This window comes from Diadema setosum, chromosome 3, assembly GCF_964275005.1.
Source record: "Diadema setosum chromosome 3, eeDiaSeto1, whole genome shotgun sequence".
In the NCBI taxonomy this organism is placed as follows: domain Eukaryota; kingdom Metazoa; phylum Echinodermata; class Echinoidea; order Diadematoida; family Diadematidae; genus Diadema; species Diadema setosum.
The window spans coordinates 19494233-19517694 of record NC_092687.1 but is presented as its reverse complement, the minus strand read 5'-3'; the positions used below and the strand labels follow the sequence as shown (position 1 = coordinate 19517694).

At 37.6% G+C, this 23462-nt stretch overlaps 1 protein-coding gene across 1 annotated transcript in view; it reads left to right on the top strand.

Annotated features, from left to right (window-relative positions):
* The first annotated feature begins 11776 nt into the window (after positions 1-11776).
* The window catches only part of LOC140246668 (2-hydroxyacyl-CoA lyase 2-like), a 32380-nt gene continuing 20694 nt past the window's right edge, over positions 11777-23462 (top strand). The window contains exons 1-3 of the mRNA XM_072326007.1: positions 11777-11893; positions 18349-18507; positions 21776-21946. Coding sequence (XP_072182108.1) covers positions 11777-11893; positions 18349-18507; positions 21776-21946 — 447 coding nt within the window. The remainder of the gene's footprint in view (positions 11894-18348; positions 18508-21775; positions 21947-23462) is intronic.

Here is a 23462-nt window from a genome sequence, read left to right as displayed (position 1 = left end):
TAAATCATGTTGTGGAAACTTGCTTCCTGCACGTTCTGAAACCAGATCAAAGCAATCCAGGACAGTCCGTTGAGATAAAACTTAACACCTGTTACAAACTTCACACAAAAACCACAACCATTAATACAGATAAGAATATTCTCCCTAGCGTATTACTTAGTGGATACACCCTACCAGGCTTTTAGCAACTTTCTTTTGATACTCCCAGCTTTTTTTTTTTTTTTTTTTTTTTAATGCATCATAAGCATTAAGTTATTTAATGGTAACGGTATTATAACACTTTTTTTTCGGTCATGGCGAAATCTGTACAATCTGGTTGGAGCAACATACATGTGGTCTATTAGTTCATTTCTTTATATTGATTTTTGTACTGGAATAATTACTTAATAATAATAATAAACCATATTTATATGGCGCATATTACAAAAATAGATTAATGTCTCTATGCGCATTGAAGGAAAAAGGAACTAATAAATAGAAATAAGGAAAATAGACATGTTGGTTACTTAGTTGGTCAAGATAAACATATCCGTTCCCCGTATATTTCCAAGCCTACGAATTTGGAGACCTACAGTTTTACAAGCGTTATAGCTTTAATAGGCCCCATCATATTTCTTTTATTTCCTTGTGACACCTTTATTTCATAATATGACCATATATTTGCGTTCAGTATGTTCTGTTTTTTTTTCTTTAATCAAAAGACACGGTTGTATATACAATGTATTTTGTATTCTTACTTGTTGTATTACTGTCAATTATTTTGTAATTTCATTGAGAAAGTGGAAATATTGTGCTTTTGAACTGAACTGAAGTGAACTTGCAATTATATTCGCCCTTATTTATAATTCTCTTTCTCTCTTTCTCTCTCTCTCTCTCATCTATCTATCTATGTATATGTATGTCTGTCTGTCTGTCTGTATGTATGTATGTATGTATGTATGTATCTATCTATCTATCTATCTATCTATCTATCTATCTATCTATCTATTTATCTTTCTATCAACATGGTTTGACACGGTTTTTCTCTGGTGGCCTGTTCGGGCCACTACAATCTTTAAATCAAATTATTGTTGCCCGAGAAAGAAATGTAGCGGCCCGAAATAAAAGAAAATATAGCAACCATTTTTCTTTTTCTTTAATCGTAAGCAAGTGCCCGATCGGGCCACCAAAAGATATGTAGCCTCTGTGGAAATGTATTAGTAGCCCGACATTATTTTAGTGGCTCCGCTCCACCGCGCCACAGATAATGACGAGCCCTGCCATTATATACCCGTTTAATCTGGACATTATACTTTGGTTGAAATAGTTATAGTCATAAACAGTTCAAAATCAAAGCTAAATCGACACAAAACAGACTCATAGATATTTAGTTCCTATTCCTGTATTATTATGGAAGCATTATTCAGAATAGTGTAGTAACTTCAAGAGAAAGATGTTTGGGTCACTCTATACTACCACTATATTGTTGTATTCAAATGAGCGTGAGTTGATAAGGGCTGAAATTCGTGAGTTATAGAACGAAAAGGACATCGGTGTGAGTATCAGAACGCGAAAAAGCGAAGCCTGATAAAAGTCAAGACGCATCCAGAAATTGATCAAACATTATTCAGCAGATTTGAAAATCATCTTTAAATGTGTGTAGATGGGTGTAAGTGTAAGGTTATCACGGTGTGTGAGGGTGTTTTGGGTTGTAGTTAAAACATACTGCCACTTATATACCTTTTGGTTATACGTATGTATAGCCATGGGAGGAAACCACCCACATCTCGTATTATAAGAAATCATATGTGATTGAAATCTCGATCTATTTTGTAAGCTAATGGTCCATCCTCTACGTCCCTTCTACGATCATATAGTAGGTAAAAAGTTCAAATATATCTGGAACTCAGGCTAAGCTCGGCGATGCACAAATCCTAAGGATTGGCAGATGTACCAGGCCCTGACTGTAGCCAAGGCCAGTACACAAAAAAGTTGTGTCATGTATCGTACCAGGATATGGGCGGCGAGTCTGTGAGTCAAACTGAAACCTATAATACTGTGTTCTCATCACTACGTAAAAATGATAAGACGAGGTTTGTGGTATGCACGTAACAGTTAAGTTTGATTACAAAGAAAATGAAGAAAAGAAAACAAACAAACATAGGGGCCCGAATTCACGAAGGTGGTACAAACTGAAACCATGGTTTAAACCATGGACAATTTGTATGGAGCGCCAAGAGTCGCATGGCCTATTTCGTGACGAAATCAGCCATTTCGTCACGAAATGACAACATTTCGTCGACGAATGATGAAGCGACACCTTGGCGCTCCATACAAATTGCCCATGGTTTAAACCATGGTTTCAGTTTGTACCACCTACGTGAATTCGGACCATAGAGTTTTGGGATAGTGATTGATCTGTGCTGAGGAGTGCGTGGGCTAAAACACTTACGAACGAAAAAAAAAGTGTCAGCAAAGTTCGGAATCTCTCATATAAGTGTTGGGGTCTATGGTATGCTTTGTTGTTATGTTTATAATCTTGCTCCTCACCTTTCTTTAAGATAGTTTGCTGTTTGCACAAATCATGCAAACATCTCGGGGAAAGAAATTAATTCAGAGCCAACAACAGAATATCATAATCATTATGTTGAGTCGAAGAGAAAGAGACAATAATATTGGATATTCATGTTTACACGAATTTCGGAATACAGCTTGCGATGTGAGCAAGCTTATTGAAAGACACTACAGCTAAGAGCAATTAGACATTTTAATTGCCCTTTTCTCTAAAATTTGCTCGCTTTTCTTTTTTTCTTCCAGAGTACTGTTATTGCATCAACATTTGTCCCCCAAAGTTAATGCGCTGAATTCACCAGATGTAATACGTAAAAGATTAGCAAAATACTTGATTGAAATTCGAAAAATGGACAATTCGCTAAAGAAATCAGTCAATCGATTTCTATTAGCTTTGTTTGAAGGGATCTGCAGCCTTCGTTATCTAAATGCAAATACAGTCCTGAGGAATTCTAGCTCTTCTAAATCGAATCGAAAGGGACCGGAGATATTCCTTGACGTACGTGAATTTCGACTTTAATATACAGTGGAATTAGCACATATTTTATGAGTGAATTAACACAGATCTATCCGTGCAGATCCCTTTCTTCGCTTTATAGCGATTACCTTTCTTCGTTTTATAGCCAACAGGCACACCATTATAGCTGAGGTGTGAAAGTTACTTTCACTTTGTTAGAATTACACACTGTCTTGTTTTATTGTTCTTTTGAGTGATGTGCGCTTCACAGGCTTAGCTTTTTTAGTAGATTACTTTTATTTCAAAGTATGCATTATTTTTTTTTTCATAATTGCCCGTACATTATTGGGCCCTCTTGCATTATATTTCATGACTAACCCCTTGTATTTTCATTTTTGCAAAATTATTGTTTTAACAATATGAATCAAAAAATCATACCTTGTATAATCGGATCCTATCTATTACTTTGTTTGATGTAGATATATATTGAAGTAAATTGGATTGAATGGAAACAAATTAAAAAAATTAGATATCTTCCATATCTATGAATTTTACACCTTTCCATTTGTACTGTCCTCTCTCCATGGAAACCGCACAACATTTCCTGACGTTACTTGATAGTAGCCATGGAAGGCATTTGATAAATAAACATTTTTACTAAAATAGCTTTCATAAGATGTACACACAAGCCTCTCATGTTGTGGTAATCATCGTAACCCATGATTCTTAGAGATGTGTAGGTACACTGTAAAAACATGGGTGTTAGATTTAACACCACGGGTGTTAAATCTAACACCGATCAAACTTCAATAAAGGACCACACCCACAGGTGTTAAAAATGCACTGTGATGGTGTTGAAAAGTGTTCACCTGACACTTCGTGGTGTTAATTTGACACTGTACCTGGTGTTATTTTGACACTGTACTGGTGTTAATTCAAAAATGACACCACATGGTGTTGATTTGATATTTGTTGGTGTTAATATCAATGGTTTAACACCCGTCCAGCTTCAATAAGGGACCACACCAGCTGGTGTTACTTTGGTGTAAATTTATTTTCACATTTTTTCAAAAATCTAGTATTTTAATGTAAAATTCTTGATCGTCTTGTTTAAATAAAAAATCAACAAGAAGTGCAGTTACTAAGAAACTCTTCAAAAAACAGTTTAAAATTTGGAAATGACACCCGGGGGTGTTAATTTAACACCATAAACGAGCACCGAAAATTTAACACCAGCTCGGTGTTCACTATTTAACACCGGACTTTTTGCAGTGTAGGTCATCATCTTTTGATATTTAGACAGACTGAATAGCATTCCTTATTCCAGGCATAAAGTAATATCTAAGCGTTATACCAGGGAGTTGAGACACTCGCCTCCCTGGTCGTACACAGGCCGAGTATGTTAAACCATAATAAAGTTCTTAGTAATGTTGGAGAAACTAAACAAACGTAGTCTAATGTGATCGGCATCATTCCCTTTTAATGGCAGAATAGCTTGGCGCTTAGGACGAGAGAGGTTGACGACACGTCGTGCTGCATGTCTTTAGCATAAGACCCGTTTTGACAACAGCAGCTGCAGCTCGAGGACCCCTAGCCAGCCAAGCGGGGCGATGACGGGCCATGCTAGACGGCCGAAACTGCCAAAATGACCGCAAGCCATTCCTCTGCCAGAAAAGTGACGAGCGAGTGCCAGTGATCTGTGTTTCACTTTTTCGTTGCCTTAAAGGCATTATCTGCCATTTGCAGATGAATGAAAAACCCAGGTTTAGTGTTTCATAATAGTTCTAAAATGTGAGTTAGGGATAGAAGCAACGAATGTAAATACATGAATCAGTAAAAACAGAACAGTGTTGAGTATTGTTAGATATAAGAAATGTGAAAAATAGTAACTGTTATAATAAAATTGTTTCTAGAATAAACCGTGTACAGTAATGGCTTACTGAAGAAAAATAGTGATATCTACTTACATTTTAGGCTTTATCCGTTTATTGCGAAATGCTTATAATATCATGGTAGTATTTGTGTGTGTGTGTGTGTGTGTGTGTGTGTGTGACAGAACTGACTTTGCATCAAATATGATAACATGCACTTAAAAAAAAAAAAAAAATCACTCCTCCCAATGGTAAACAGTCCCTTTAATTATGCCCTGATTGTCCAAGTCAACCCAGATAGGATCAGCAGCTAATGAAATGGTTCCGTTATTATCAAGACTTCCGGTCGACTGCTACTTTGGAGCAGGAAGATGGATTTAGTCTTTCCCTACCTCCTTGTGTGAAGTATATGTGTATGGAGATTGGACATTAATTTCAAGCTTACAATCAATGAGGTTTTTCCTATACATCCACGCATGCAGGGTGCAAAGGCTCCTCTTCTATTTGAAGAGTTTGAAGAGATTATTAAAGTACAAAATGTACCTGATTTCAGGAATAGCATCCGGAACAAAACGAATTTGGGACGAAGACTACAGCGGGCGCTCTTCACATTAAACTTAAGAAGTCATTAATTTCAGACGCTCTTTCGCTGACGCTGAGTTTCGCATTCTGTGAAGGCGAGAGCAATGTCTTGCCCCGATCAATATTCATCATATTTGAAAATCTCTTGTGGCTTGAGAGTGAAGAACTTGATGAGGAGTTTTCTGGGAAAGAGAAAACTTGTCTGTTTATACCCCCCCCCCCCAAAAAAAAAAGAGAAGAAAAGATACTGCCCTATGACAGGTTAGGGACCGAGAAGAAGCTTGCACCGGTGTGCACTGTGACATTACAACTCGAGCGCCATCTTTTGTTTCCTCTTATATACAACCTCTTCTTCGATCTTCATCTTCTAGATATTGGGCTCACACCTCTAAATAAAAAGATACTAAAATAAATGAAGAAAAAAAAATAATGATCAAACATCAGAAATGCAGTTTTCGCAAAAAAACAAACAAAACAAAACTGAATAGCTGCAGATATTGAGTATGAATTTTCTCTACAAACTGCATTTTGGTTGGAATTTGAAGGAACCCTTGATTGGGTGCATAGGGCCTACCGCAGAATATATATACTGTTGTATACAAGATTGTATATATATATATATATATATATATATATATATATATATATAGTTATATTTTATATATATATTGTTACGGGAGGTTAACTTTGGCCTAACGAACCATCATAACCACCAAAAATACCCAGACTCTCAAACAAGGTGTTTGGTCGATCTCGGTCATCTTGTCGAACTCCTTTATTTTCATATTCCTCCGCGGAACAATAAAGTGCCCAGAAATGATAATACAATGCACATGTATCCATAACAATATATATATATATATATATATATATATATATATATATATATATATATATATATTTCTTTTTTTATCTTTTTATTTAAGTAAAAAGAACTCATAGTCTGGTTATGCGAACCCTTGGACAGTGTTTGAGCTAGAACCCCCCCCCCCCCCTTAGAAATTTGATGGAAAAAAGCATCGATATGATTATCTCACTTTTTTCAGGTTAGTGAAGATGAAACACCTCATATTTCTCCCAGCTGTTTCACAGAATTTATTAAATTTTGAATTTTAACACACGTCTCTAAGGAGAAATATTTACCCATGTGAGCCCTCTACATCAGTTCTGCAAATTTCGCTGTAAACTGGGACCCCGACCGACTCCCACATCGGTTCACCGCAGATTCCGCTGTTGAACTATGTGACCTTGTGTTGACTACTCACAAACGTTCTTGACTTTTAAACAATAGGACTGGTGGTTAGACCACTGACATGACAATAGCCGGGTTCACACGTACACCAATTAGCGGGATACAAATCTCGAGATTTGCATCGCGATCGTCATCCCGAGTTTTTTTGCACGTGTGGACAGAAAAAAACCCGAAAATTAGCGGGATAAGCATCGCGATGCTAATCCTAAGAAATCTTGCGCTGGTTCATCAATTAGTGGGATAATTGGCCCCGCGCTGGTACGTGTGAACGGTCGGGATTAGAATCTCGAGTTTTTATATCCCATCATGCAATGCGCACATCACAACAGCGAGGCCTCTGCGAAGGACAAAGGGAAGTGCGCGCAGGTAGGTAGTGTTAAGGGCTTTTTACACTTGTGTTTCTTAACCCCGGACTTTCTCTGACCCAGGACTATCGTTAGTCCCGTACCAATTTTTTCAGCTTTTTACACTCGCCAATTAGTCCCGTACTATCTCTTGTCCGGGGCTAAGGAGAAAACTGACCTTTTTACACTCGTCTTTCTTAGCCCCGGACTTTCCAAACCACATGAATATTCATAATTACGCTGTGTACTGTACACGTACACGCACGCACCGGCAGCACTTGATTACCTCGTTTCTGATTGGTCAGTGAGGGTCGCACTTCGTCTCCGTCGCTTAGCCCAGGATTATTTTTTCGTTCTGTTTACACTCACTTGCTTGGCACCGCAATTGCGGTGCTAGCACCGCAATTGCGGTGCTAACCCCTGCTATTTTGCAGGGCCAGATAGTACCGTACTATCGGTGGGGCTAGCCCACTTTGGCAAAAACGAGTGTAAACAGAAAGTGGGCTAAGGATAGTCCCGTACTATCGGTGGGGCTAAGGCCCCCCCTTAGCCCCACCGATAGTCCGGGGCTAAGCAAAAATTTACAAGTGTAAAAAGCCCTTTCGAGAAGGGCACTGTGTGACCCAGTTTGCAGGCTTTGCTGTTATCTCTATCGGCAATTAGCGGGATAATTCGGTACGTGTGGACGCTCGCCAAATTAGCGGGATACCGATCGCGATCGCTATCCCGCTAATTTGGTACGTGTGGACGCTCGCAAAAAAAACTCGAGATGTGGATCGCGATCGTCATCCCGCTATTTTGTACGTGTGAACCCGGCTATTGAGTCGACTCAGTCACTGCCCAGTAAACACTCAGGAATGCGTATTCTTGTGTGAACAGGGTCAGGGAGGTGAAACGAAGCTATACAGAGCGTCACTCTGTAAATAATTTTACAGTGTAAACAGTGCGACACAGCAGGGAGTACCTCCCTGGATCCGCACAGCAAGCCGCCGCGGCAGACTTGTATGGGCCGCCAAGTGTCACATTTTGTTACGAAATTAGTCATTTCGTTACGAAAATAATGACGGTATTTCCGTCAACAAAGTGTTCATTTTGTTATGAAATGTATAGTCATTTCGTCAACTAAATGTTCATTTCGTTACGAAATAACTCTATTATGATATGACTTTTTTTTTATTACGAAATGATCATTTTTTTTCGACGAAATGCTAATATCACAACGAAATGGCTACATTTTATTTTGGAATATTAGTGATTGTTTCGTCAAAGAAATTTTCATTTTGTAACAAAATGGCTACATTTCATTACAAAATGAACATTTTCTCGACGAAGTGATTGATTTTTTTTAAACGAAATATAGTCATTTCATAACGAAATGAACATTCATCGACGAAAATTTCGTAAGGGCTAATGAAAGAAAATCTTTTTCATATTACGAAATGATCATTTCACAACAAATGACTATATAATCATTATCGGAACCAATTGTACATTTTGTTGACGATATAACTATATATTGTAACGAAATGATAATTTCGTTATGGAATTATAAAGAAGTTATAATAATGATGATGATGATGTGATAATAATAATATAGGGTACTTATGCCCCAATTTCACATGACTTATGTGCCCAAGGCGCATGCAGTGACAAAAAGTGAATTATGAAATACAAAAATCATTACACACACATACACATGAAAGTAAATGGAATAATAAAGATGAAAAATAAGAAGTTATGTAATGTTCAATTATGGAAAGCAGTTACAAACAAATGAGTCTTGAGTGCAACTTTAAAGCTGCATGTCAACATTTGAAATGTATAAACGGATAGCTTGAGGCAACTAATTACACAGGAAAGGTCCAGCACGTCCAAATGACCGATCCCCAATGATTTCTTCGTTTTTGGAGCGAATAATCTATAATTGGGTAATCTTAAACATGTGGGGGATTGTCAGCAAATTCACAGTGTACTCTGGGGCAGACCCGTGTAGCAATGAAAAACAAACAGTAATGATTTAAATACAGTGCGAAATTCGAAGAGTAACCAGTACAGTGGGGATAAACAGGAGTAATGTGAATATTCTCCTGGTAAGGGTAACAATGCGAGCTGCCAAAATTTGCAATGTTTGTGACCGTGAATGTTGAGATTGTGGTAGTGCATTACCAAAGTCAAGTCAGAATGAGCTATGGGCATGAACTGTTTTTTTTTTCTGTAGCTGAACGAGTTAAATACTACCAATAATGCTTGAATTGCGTAACTGATACCTCACGGATTTACAAATAGCAAAGATCTGAACAGACAAGGGCATTGTGAAATCAAAATACTCCAAGATTTCTACGATTTAGATGGAATCGGGGCCGGCGGAGCGTTTTCAAAAGTGGGGGCCCACTTCTGGGTTTCATGAGCTAAAAAAGAAAGAAAAAAAAAAAGGTCTTCAGCTCATCTTTCTCCTTCCACTTCCGGATTTCTTCAGCTGCCAAGCAATAATAATAATAATAATAATAATAATGATAATAATAATAATAATAACAAAAAGGTTTTTCAACGGAAAACATAAGCTTACCGCGCTCAAACTTCAAGATTTCTATCTACTAGTATTTCTTTTTGGTCCCACTTACGTACTTCTTGGTTAAGAAAGTGGGGGGGGGGGGGCGCAAAGTGATCACACCTTATGTATTCCTTTGTATGGTGCACAAAAAGTGGGGGAGGGGGCGAGCCCCCCTGCCCCCCCCCCCCATTTCCGCCAGCCATGGGAATGATAACCACATCATTGTCAATCGTAAGAGGAGGAAGACTGACCTTGTCAAGGATAACTTTAGGGCCAATAAATTACAACTGTGAATTTTCTTGATTTTACTTCAACGAATGAGAGCTCGTCCACTTTTGACATCATGGATACAGGCCTCCAGTTTCAGAATTATATCAATGGCATTGGTTTGTTAGTTAAAAGAGTAACAATGTAAAATATCTTTCAAACCAGTCAGATAAATTGAGAAAAGGGTAGGGCCCCACACATCCTTGTGGGATACCACATTCTAATGTAGCAGGATCTTGCTTGATTAATAAATACACACACACACACACACACACAAAGACTGAAACCTTTTCGATAAATGATTATGACTTAAATCACTCAAGAGCTTGAAGAACAAGTTCACCTTCATAAACATAATGATTGAGAGAATGCAGCAATATTAGCAGAACACATTGGTGAAAGTTTGAGGAAAATTGGACAATCGATGCAAAAGTTATGAATTTAAAAAATTTTTGTGTTGGAACGGCTGGATGAGGAGACTACTAGGGCTCGTGATGTCATATGAGTACAACAGTATAAAGAAAATATAAAGAAAATTCAACATATTTTCACTTTTTTCACATAATAAAAGAGCACTTGACTTGCCTCTTTCTGAAGGCAATTGGAATAATATTACCCATAACATATGCCAGTAACGAGTCAAGGGATATTGTGTACTTTTTTCAAAAGATGAAATTTTGTGAAATTCTTTTTTATATTTTCCTTATAATTACATTGTTGTCCGCATGTGACATCATACACTGCAGTAGTCTTCTCATCCAGCGGTGACTGCACAAAAACTTCAAAAATTCATAACTTTTGAACGGATTGTCCGATTTTCCTCAAACTTTCAATGATGTGTTCTACAAATATATTGCTACATTCTCTCAAGGTGAACTTGTCCTTTAATCATCAACACATAGTCGAAGACTTCAGAGTATTCACCATGCAGAATAATATGATTAACAGTATACTGAGGATAAATCAAGGAGTAGCAGCTACTCCCATCATTCATATCTCTCAAAATATCATTGGATAAGTTATAGTAAGGTCTCAACACTATGCATCCGATATGCTGACTGATGGTTATCCAAGATATTATTCTTCACAAGGTAGTCTTATAGTGTTGAAGAGACAATGCACCCCGCGCAAAGATCTTGGACTGAAATGGAAGATTTGATACAGGCCAGTTATTATGCAGGGCCTCAGAATCGAGGAATGGTTTCTTCAGCAAAAGGTGGATGTATGCTAGCTTCAACGAGGCTGGGACTGATGCCTGCTGAAGACTCAGTCAAATCAACAATGCTGGCCATTATAGGTGCAAAAACTGTGGCACAATCTTTCACTAAAATGGTAGGAATTGGATCTAAAACTCCCAGGATTTCGGGTGAAATGACTTTATGTGATCATTTTCGTTACAAAATGATTTTTCTTCCATTACGGAATGAACATTAAACTTTCTGAAAGCGGTTAATCAAGCGCTCTTTCATTATGCTAGAAAAGTGAATTTTTGTGGAATTTCTTTTATGTTTTCTTTATATTATTGTTGTCCATACATACGTCATAACCTCTAGTAGTCTCCTCATCCTGCGGTTCCAACCCCAAAACTTTAAAAATTAATAACTTTTGCATCGATTGTCCGATTTTCGTAAACTTTCACTGATATGTTTTAATAATTTTGCTGCTTTCACTTAATCAATATGATTGCTCTTTGGGTGCGGGTTCATTGACGAAATGACAAATTTCGTAACGAAATAGACCACGCGACACTTGGCGCCCCATAGGGTACTCAGCTGACTCGATCTCGCGATAAACGTAGTGCATGCATGCTACGGTGCGATAGATGCGGCGGTCAAACCTGAGACACGGCCACTAGCTGGATGCTTCGGTTGTTCTATCCAGAAGACTGTAATAGCTTCTAAAATGGCTTCTATACTGCTTGCCGTGTGGGTTGTTGGTGGTATATTTCTGTCAGTTCTCGTTGCAGCTATTCTGTTCATCGCATGGAAGTATAATCTAATCTATCAGTACTTACACCCGGTAAGTTGTCGGCGTTTTCTTTGTGCTTTGCTTTCGTGCATTGCAAATCAGTAGACCTCTAGCTAGGCCCTACTTCCTAGAGCTGTAGCTGTACTTGACACATTCGCGAGCGAGGTAGGTCGTCTCCTATTCTGTAGCCCGGAGGTTTCTCGCTCAAGCCATGTCACCGTGTCGGTAAAATGTCGGTGGTCCTGCAGCATCCTGCACTGTGCCGGGCGATTGTACCGGCTGAAGAAACTATATTTCTTTGAAAATGATTGATCACAACCAATTGCAGTTTTGTATAAAGGTCGGACAAGATTCAAGAATATGAGAAATCTGGAAGTTTAGAGCTGAACTTCGAAGTCTTTTTAAGGTTATAGAACATAGTGCCATTTAGTGCCATAGCCAGTGCAGTGGTGTAGCATTTATTACACTATTCGTCTGTTCGTTGTCTATTGACAGATGTTAGGATAACTGTTAGTGTTACGCTTACAGTCACCATGGTCACTGACACTGGCCCAGGAATAATGAAAATAGACCTCCTATTCTATTCTAGCCTAGGCCATAAACAAAATGAATCAGAAGGCGGTCGATGAGTAGTATGGTAGGGGTCCAACCCACCGACCGGGTCCATAACGACCGGCCGCGCATTATAATGGCATTGCGCGTACAGAAAGAAAATGTACGCATGGGACTACGCGCAACGGTGTTCGATTCTTCACTGGGCTACGCTACCGAGTAAAATGTGGCGAAAACAACTAAGTATTCCCTCTAAATTACCGAAATTTAGCAAAATCGAATAAGGTTTATCGTGTAACTACATATAACTAGGCCTACCTTTGCTGACTCGTTGTTAGATGTAGAGGCGTATCCTTCCGTAATAAATTTGACGATTTTGACCGCAAAATTGTCACCGCCGCTTGTACGATCGTGCACAGTACGTTACACATACACATGACATAAACATTTTGTCGCCCGCTTGCGCTACGACCGTACGAGTTGATGCAGAAACGAGAAATGAATATCGTGAAAAAACAAACCGACTCGTCTAATTTATTTCAATTACGATGAAAAGTTTCCTAATGAAAATCAAGTCAAATTCATCAAACAGTCCTTCAAAAGTAATATCGAAGGATTCAAAATATATTCAAATATTATTGGGGAAAAAATTACGACTAGAAAAAAACAGCAGCTTGTCGAAAAAACGCGTTTAAGTACGCTTTATACGTATTGTCAATAGAGGGCGGGGTGGTCGGTCGATATGAGCCGGGCAACTGAGTGCGGAAAAAATGACACCCCACGCGTTCGAAGCCGCCATCTAGAGCGCGTACCTCAGATCGCATTTTCAGTGCGCGCTTGTGAATCCGGAGTATTTTCTCCACACGTGAGTAAAATTTCAGGCAAATTGTGAGATTTTTCACGTTTCTATTGATAGAAAAACGTTAGGTGTCCGATATTATGGACACCCAACCATACTAGTAAAGTAAAAGTAGTAACGTTATATCTATAGAGCCGCCTAGGCCCAACCATACACACCTGCCAGGATGTGGATCTGCAATACATTGTACTAGATCTAGACTTTCTATATCATGCTATTCTAAACCTGTGAGTTCTGAGCAGGATAGGTAGCATGATTTCAGAGCAGGAATACCGAATAGGTCCTAGACCCCTACGTACATGTTATTAAAACGTGTTGTTACAGTCACCTGTCTGTAGGCTGTATTTGTGACCGTGCATCACAAAACGAACAAAAAGTCGCACCCCTTTATTTTACGTGAGGACTCAAAAAAGGTGAAACGGGTCAACCTAATTAATATTAAGTTTTTCATATTTTCTGAAAGACCTACCCTTCTGGGCAATTCCGCGGTTAGTAACGTTACATTTAAAAAAAATTAGATAAATTTTACAGCTGTATTTGTTTTTACTACTAAATTACCATTTGTTCATTTCAAGTCAAAATTATGTCAAAAACATGTTCATCCTTCCCAGGTTTATGATACAAAAAAGAATGATCATATAATCCAAGAAATATTAGAATTGCTATGGCAACTTAAAGGGCTGGTTAGTAACGTTACGAAAAAAGGACATATGACAAAAAAAAATCAATGTCTTTTAACAAAAAGTGTGCAAAAATTCAAGTTACTTCAAACAAAGTGTTGCATTAATTTCAATTGTTGCATCATGACAAATGTTCACGCAAATCTTTTTAGCAGTTCGACAAATGATTTTTGAGCTAGACCCCCAAAAGCATGGTTAGTAACGTTACAGTTAGTAACGTTACATTTGTCCGGAGTAATTCCGCAGGTCATTTCACCCTTTTGTAATTGACAAAATATCACATGACTTCTGGAGTATTTAAAAGTATTAATCTTTTACCCTTTAGCAAAACTTGGAGGAAAAAAATTTCAAAGGAACCCACTGTAATTTACATTTACGTAGTCTTCAGCATCCCCAGTCCCACATGTACATTTTAACAGATGGTTTTAGATCTTGCAAAATCAATAAATACGAAATTAAAATCTACTGAATTTGAAAGACCTTAATGATTGATGAACATCCATGGCATTAGTTGATACCTAGATTAAAGAGTAAGATAAAGAGGCACATTTCTTTTATCCATGTCATGTCCACCTAACTGCGGAATTGCCCTTCTACATTTTTCTTAAGTTTGGGATCAGAAAATGAATGGGAAAGTGCATTTTCAGCAGTTCTTCTACAACCCTTTTTTGAAGAGTAGTGAGATGAGGTATGTATTTAATAGAGGCCCCTTTTAATTCCTTGATAACCCTTTGCACACTCTTTACTTTCCAGTGTGATGTGAAACTTTTGAAGGGTTAATGCTACTGCTTTGAAAGTTGGCATTAATCATGGACAGAATGTGTTAATAGAGCATGCTCAATTTTAACTCAATCTGATAATCCCTTCATTGTTGTTACTCCAGTGGTTTACATCCTGTTTTTTTGTCCCATTCATCACACAGCCAGCATGGTTTGGTAAAGATTAAACGCTTGAATAGACAGATATAGACCCTGTACTTCAGAGCCTCTTTTCTCGGTTCACACTTTTCCAGAATGTGCGCTTTCTTTTCCAATATTTAGATAGGTTAGGAGAGTCCATTTCAATTGAGCTATATATCATTTTAAAGCTTAGAGTCTGCTCTTTCAGAATCTGTCCTTAAAGGACAAGTTCACCTTCATAGATATGTGGATTGAATGAATGCAGCAATATTAGTAGAACACATTTAGCAGTGAGAGTTTGAGGAAAATCGGACAATCCGTTGAAAAGTTATGAATTTTTGAAGTTTTTGCTCAGTCACTGCTGGATGAGAAGACTACTACAGCTGATGATGTCACATGCGTACAACGATATAAAGAAAATGTAAAGAAAATTCAACATATTTTCACTTTTCTTGCATAATAAGAGAATGCTTGACTTCCCTCTTTCAGATGGCAAGGGGAATAATATTACCCTTAACATACGTCAGTGACAAGTCAAGGAAATGGGCACTTTTTTTTTTCAAAAAGTAACATTTTGTGAAATTCTCTAAACCATTTTCTTTGTACTGTTGTACGCATGTGACATCATCCGCTGTAGAAGTCTTCTCATCCAGCAGCGCAATCAATATTGATAGGGCCTTATATATTATATCACAGTTTTGTGTCAGAGAACGATAGCCATTGTCGCAAAGTTGTCGCAAAGTCTTCATGAAGTTTGCTTGTCCATCCACACTGGCAGCCAAACTTGTCAATCTTGAAGTTCTCAAAGTTGGGTCAGTGGTGTGCACATTGCAGTGTGCAAAAAAAGAAGTCATTGAATCAGACAGCTAGTGATTGTGATTGTGTGTAACGATGCATGCACTTGCATGATCACAATAACCCAGAGCTTCGAGGGCGCCGTTTGCAAACAGATGTTGGACTGGTCAGCATGTGACAAAATTTTGCAAAGTTGCTAGCATTCACATTGCCCAAAGGTTGAGAAGATTGGTTGTAGCTTGAATGGGAAGTTTTGTGAGATGTTCTGTGAAAAGTTTGCGGTCATACTGACAAAACTTTGAGATCTGTCAGATTTGCGATCTTAAACTTCGCAATCTTTTGTCGGTGTGATTGTGGCCATTGTCAAGGATTTATCATCTTGATTGATTAATGTTATCAACATTCTAAGATGCAAATATTTGAATACCAAGTTATCAATGCAATTGACGTTTTACAAGTGTACACTGTACATGTAGGTTGAGTTCTATCTGAAAAACGTACAATTAATAAATGCATCATTGCCACACAAACTTTGCCTTGTGTTGGCTCCCTGATACAGGCTTATGTAAACTATTTTTCTTCGTTGATGAATCATCCATTCCATACGTTTGCCTGGCTAGGTTCGCTACAACTGGAGTTCAAAAACAGTGAAGAACTTTAAAACAAATGAAAAAATTGTGTTGTTCACCAGTTGTATTAGCAGTGCAGCTGTACATTGTAAAGTAGATTTTATACTTTCTTTTACAGTAGGCCTACACTCGTACAACCTGTTTAATAGTACAGTGCCCCAGCTTCAGAATCAGAACAGACTCTTTCCTAATGACAGGAAGGATAACAGCTCCCATACAAGTGTAGTTTAGTACATGCTTTACACTTGTTCCACGTGTACATGTCACACTACGGTAGTTGCAGGCCCAGAAGAATTTTTGTGATCACAATTAGAATTGTTGATACAGAAGGTTGACCTCCACTGATAAATCCCAAGTGAGGTAGAAATCAGGAGTGGACTTTGAGACCTACCTCTGATTGTCAACTGGTGTTGATTCAGATTTGATCGCTCAAGACCCCAAAATAACTGAGGGATTCCAGATTTGAAGAGGCCGAGGGCATGACGAAAAGATTTCTTTCAACAATACAATAACGTATAACTGTATGCTAATTAGTGAACTACATGTGTAGAGAGCTGTGATTATGTACATGTATCACAGAGTGTACGAACAGTTTGATAATGTATACTGCAGCTGGATAGTGTATAGGCCTACTGGTATAAGATCCGCGTGTGCGGTCAACTGGTTTACAAATTGTTCTATCCACTGTAGTCAAGAATTTCAGTTTCCAAGGTATTTTTGAGGTTATATGAGGAATTGTGTTGGGAGTAGTTTGTTCAATAGGCATTGAGCTGCTGTAAGGTCATCGAATTTAGAGTAACGGCTCCAACAAAGTCACTAGATTTCATTTGTTTAATCCGTTATGGTGCTTTTTTTATTTTTTTGGTATTAAAGACACAGGACCTACAGTACATTGTACATAGTGTGTAATAAAAGGTTGGACCCACCTTTAATGAGGACCACTTTGTTTTACTTTGTTTTTGAATCTCTGCCATTTCAGAACCAATTTTCATCAAATAAACTTTGAGTTCATCTTTTAGAAGTGTTTCTTTTATACCAATAAATGTTTATCTTGCAAACAGTTAAAGTCTGAATTCCCCTCTGTTATTACAATCCATTATTAAACAAAGTCTATCAAACTAGAGTTACCGCAAAAATGTCCAGACGTTAGTCTGGGTAATCTTCTTTTACCCTGCCTGTTAAAATGATCCCCTCAAAATGCTGCGTGGACATTGTCGCTGTAACTTTTGCCAAATTCTCTCCTAGCCAGCGAGGGAAGTTAATAATGCACTGATATTACCCCAACACTTTACCCGAACAACCTTTCTATTAGAACACAACAGCGATATCATTCTTTTGATGCATTGACACGCATGCACAGCATTGCAGACAGAGAGTGATTAACACCCCATGTGCTAATCACATGCTTGGATTGTAACCACCGATCTCACTTAAAGTAGTTGAGATCAGTATTAATGGTAACCATGTTTTGTTTACTAGCACAATTACCTACAATTGCTGTACCTACAGATGTACATTGTACAAGTACAGTTGTACATTGTAGATGTGCACAAACTAGAACAAAAAGCGGTGCAGGCGGGTGGGCGGGGTAGTCACGCCAGTGGACACATCCCCCACATGTACCTGGAGAAGGTTTTCGGTGTGTTTCTGTTAAAATGTTAATACCCTTCCTCTCTCCTGTGGTTTTATTGCCCAAGGTGAGGAATTTTCTTCTCCGGACATTGTCCCAACGTTGTCGGGGTATTCTGTTTTACGTATAAATACGTACATTGTAAATCAGGGGGGTGTTTCATCAACGTTTGTCGGCACTGACAACTTGAATCACCATAGTAACAGTCGGTGACCAGAGCATCTCAGCCAATCAAAACTAAGGATTTTACTGAAATTGGTCAGCGCCGACAGTTGTCGGTGCTGACAAGCGTTGATGAAACACCCCCCAGGGCTTCAGTCTGGATAAGAATGATGCAGGTCAGGTACCCACAGTTACTCGGTCAGTCTACGCGGTTACATGTATATTTTTGACACATTATGGCGCACATTATATTATTATCACAATTTCAAAGAGGCCTGCTATTAAATTGTGTCCTAACAGGTTGACAAGGACAGCAAACGGAATGGCGGAGAGTTGGTCGCAGAAGTACTGAAGTCACATGGCATCAAATTCCTATTCACGCTATGTGGTGGACACATTTCCCCTGTCAACGTTGCCGCTGACAAATTGGGCATCCGTGTTGTGGACACCAGGCATGAGGTACAGTATCTGCAGTGTTTTTTTCTTTCTTTTGTTTTGTTTTGTTTTGTTTTTGTTTGTTTGTTTTTTGTAATAATTTGTTTAATTGTAAATTGGACAGTGAATTCCTACAATTGTATCTTTCATGGATTGTAGATGAACAACTAGTCTGTATGAGCAGTTGCTGCCTTATGGTATGTAGATACCATGTGCAAACCATGCTGTTACATTTGAAGGTTTGAAAGTTTAGAATGCAGATTTTTCGCTCAATGTTAAATCTTCTTGGTTGCATATTTTCAATATTTCCCTGCAAACTATTTTTTCCCCATCCTCTTTCAAATCAGCTCAAGTTATAGTATTCCAGTGTATTATACCAAAAATGATTTTCAGTTACAGGCCTACATTGTAATTCTATTTATATCAAGCCTTCTTTTTAAGATGAAAGAAGAATCTAATCAAAACAGTGAAATGTTGTAGGCAGCATTAGACAAAATCACATTCACTGTTAAGGTACATTGTAAATGGTTACTTGCCATTGATGGAATACAAAAGAGAAAGAAATACACAACATTTCATAGGAGTTACATTGTATACAAAGTGGAGGGTTTATCCACATCAATGAAACCCTTGATTGGAGTGATTTCTCTGGGAACATGAAATGTAATCAATCATGAACATTTCACACAACATTGCATTTGCTTGCTCAAACTTGAATACTATGCCAAACAGAGCATTAATACCCAGAGCAATGTACATGTAAACTATGCATTCCATGTGTGGGCAAGTTCTCTCATTTTAATAGTGCTAGGAAAGTGTTTTGCTCAAACAGAATAAATAAAGCTGATAATGTACAAACTTCTGTATGTTACAAGTGTACATCTGTACACATAGTTGTGATGTTTCCGATAGGGGGAAAACACTCGCAGACCTATTGTGAATGTGTGTATTATGAATTACACTCGTCTGTCCTTGGCTCTCGTGCAGCTAATTGACCATTATTGCAGTGCTTTTACAATGTACTCAGTACATGGCATAGCGTTCGAATCCTGAGCATGAGGTTTACGTACACTGTATCATGCAGCTGTGCATTTTGCAGTAAATTGTACGTACAAGTATGGTTGTCAAAGGCATGAAACAGTCTTACAATATAGAGGGATCAAATTGTACGCTGTAAGTGAAGCTATACAATGTACACATACAATGCAAGTGTCCTCCAGGGGGGGGTGTTTCATCAACGTTTGTCAGCGCTGACAACTTGAATCACCATAGTAACAGTCAGTGACCAGAGCATCTCAGCCAATCAAAAACAAGGAATTTGTTGAAATTGGTCAGCGCTGACAATTGTCAGCGCTGACAAACATTGATGAAACACCCCCCAGGACTCAAGTTAAAAGGGAGGATTTTTTTTTAAAAATATATATCAAGTGCATTTGTTGTATGCCTATTAAAAGGCTGAGGTGTATGATGGATGCTTCTATCAACTTGTATGTATGAACGTCTCAAGATGCTATGAACTTTCTCATGAGGATTGTACATGCATACAATACATGTAGGGTAGTGATGTACACACAGTGTGCTGTCTGCTACATGTTGATATGAGATACTTGGAGGAAGCGGTCTGTAACGGTGTGCGATTACTTTCTTGCCAAACTCTTGGTATTATAGCTCTTTAACTCGATGAGAATGAAGGTGGCAGTACTGGGCAAGTCCAAGCTATTTTGCACCAGTAACGCGTGGGACATCACAAGAAGATTTAGCCCTATATTGCACTGTTAAGATTGAAACTTCATATGTTGGGTTGCTTTTGATAGCTAGTAGGTATCTTCATTCAAAACAATAGAAATAATGAGAATCACGCGTTCAGTATTTAATTTATGCAAATTTATTCTCCAGTAACGCGTGGGACCACAAAAATTGTCCTTTTTTTCTTCTTTTACTTTTATCTCAATTATTGTGAAAATACTTGGTATACTATAAAATCATTACAAACATCTTTTCGTACAACAATTACTGTACCTGAAACAAAACATTTCAGAAAAAATCATGAAACTGTTTTCTCTCAAGGTCAATTATAGAAAGATAGACTTATAGTAACGCGTGGGACAAGTAACGCGTGGGACATTTTTGTCACTATGAATATTGTGATGTGAATTGCACATTTGCTCAGAGAAACTTTAATATGGGGTACTAATTATCTAAATAGATGTATTTCTAATAAATTCTTGCAAATTCAAATGATTTAGACCCACCAAAACAATAGATATAATAAAAAATATGAAATGCCTGTGTTATCCTTTATTTTTTAACACTTGACTTTGAATGTGACCTTGAAAATAGCATGAAATGATCTTTTGTGAATTATTTATCCAAAGTGGAGTTTTTCACCAAATTTCAAGTCAGAATTCAGAAAATTACAAAAAATCCCTCAATAATTTACACATTTCCCATAGAAGACAAAGATTTAGTACACTTCCATTGACTTGTACACAAATCGTCCCACGCGTTACTAAAATGTCCCACGCGTTACTAAATCTAATTGAAAATTGCAAGTATGAGATTTATCAGACTAACTTTTCATCTCTTGGATATGATTAGGTCCATTGTGAATTTGGTCTTTTGAAAGTTTCAGGTCAATTAAATCATTAACTTTTATGCAAATGAGAAATAATGACCTAAAAAAGTAACGCGTGGGACATGCTAATTTTGGCCCATCCCTCATTTGCATATTTAATCAGTTGAGAAACTGAAAATCACAGTCATGATAACTTGTTAGTCAGACTTAAGGTCACCATACTTATTTTCGTAAAAACTTGTAAAAATTAAAAGATATATTTTAAAATGCAGAATTTTTGAATGTCCCACGCGTTACTCTAAATTTTAATTTATGCAGATTAATTAATTTATTGCTGGTTATGCGGAAGGATTTTTACTTTTTCTTCTTGAAATTCATGTATTTTAACTTCTTAGTTTTAAAATGATACCAAGTTTATGTAGATTGACCCATTTTGAATTTTCAGTCTTGTGTGATCAAATAGCTTGGACTTGCCCTACTCCGGTACTGTACAACTGTACATCACTGTACAATATGTGCACCGCATGTACATTGTACAGATCTGTATGTGTACATAAAGATGTCAACTGAGAGAGAAGAGTCATAAAAACAAAGATGAAAGGTTGTTGCTTTGATTTAATAGTATTATTATGTTGTTGTTATAAACAGAGGTCAATGGTTATTGTTTTATTATTATTATTATTATCATGTTGTTGTTGTTGTTTCTGTCCCTCAAAGGCCACAGCGGTGTTTGCAGCTGATGCTGTGGCCCGCCTCTCAGGTGTGGTCGGGGCTGCCATCGTCACAGCCGGTCCAGGCCTTACCAACACCATCACGGCAGTCAAGAACGCACAGATGGCAGAGTCCCCCGTTCTACTAATGGGAGGTGCTGCTGGAACACTACTGAAGGTGTGTTGAAAACTTTTGGAATGAGCCATTCGCATGTGCAAATAGGGATGGGAAAGTGGGGAAAAAATCTGGGATCTGAATCTTATGAAAAAGCAACCGAAGATGATGTCAGCAAATGAAACTGAAAACAGATCGCAGGAAAATTTTTGAAGTAAATAATTTAGAAGGTAGGTCACATAATTTTACTTTGCAGTGTAATAATGATTTAATGCACCGCAGTCTGGATTGTACAGATTTTATTAGAGAAAGGATTTAGGGGGAATTTTTTTTGCAACCACTTTGAAATAATCATACACAATGTACAACTGTACAAATGATGTTGATGATAATAATGATGATAATAATAAAAAGGATATAGATTAATAATTTGTAAATAATGAATGCAATGTACATTGTACTTTGTGTGTGAGTCATGTGTCGATGTACAAAAGCAGTTTAGTGCATTTTGTAGACCCCCCCCCCCCCCCCCCCCCATACTGAGATGGATTTGGTAAGTCACAACAAAGAATTTGTTGTACTGTATTTTTTTTTTTCAAATTAATTTGAATACAATGGTTTGTATCACTGATTTCTATCATTGCATCTCTGTGGAGGCATATAGAGCTGAAATACCGGTAATCAAAATGAAATCAGGTATGGTTGTAATCATGATAAAACCTCTCACTGTTATTGTTGAGCGTGATGTGTATTCAATATGTATGTGTAAATGAGAATATTGCTCTAATAATAGACCATTAAACCCAGTAGTCCTCCTGCTTGGTTATCAAAATGTGCAAACAAGAAATTCAATCAACGCTCGGGACTTGAAAATGTCCAAATAAAAGTAGACAAAGTTCAAGAGGGTTAAGTATATCCTTCAAACCTTGTAAAGTGCAAACTCTGTGTTTTCTGCTACACTATGAGTTCATATTGCACTTGATGCAAACATGATATCAGTAGACAAGAAGACAAGAAAAATCTATAAGATTTTATTGAGTCAGCACTAATTAACAGACACCCACTGACAGAAGCCATTATGTGTATTTTATCAGGAGCTCTTGTTTTTTTTTTTTCTCCATTGAACAAATAGATACAAATTGCGTGATTATCAATTTTCCATTTAATAAACAAACAGCCCCCCCCTTAAAAAGATAACTTAAGATCAAACTAGGTCTGCACCAGCAGCTTATTTCCACCCATATTGTGATTTCCACCCCTTCCCCCCCCCCCAAAAAAAAAAAAAAAAAAAATCCTGGATCCAAATTATGTTGATCTTCATGGTCACAACCAAATTTCTGAAATTATGCTGTGTTTCTTGTGTTGTTATCGACTTTTCCTTAAAATTTCACCCTTATCTGTTCATAATTTTTAAAGTTATTAAATATTACAAACAAACAGACTTAGTAAACAAACCAAGGCCTGCAAAACATACCTCCTTGGCAGAGGTCATTAAAACACATTTAAATACATTGTATGCTGTGTATTGTAATGTGTGCTTGTTGGAATATGCGCATGACTCACAATTGATAATTTCTTA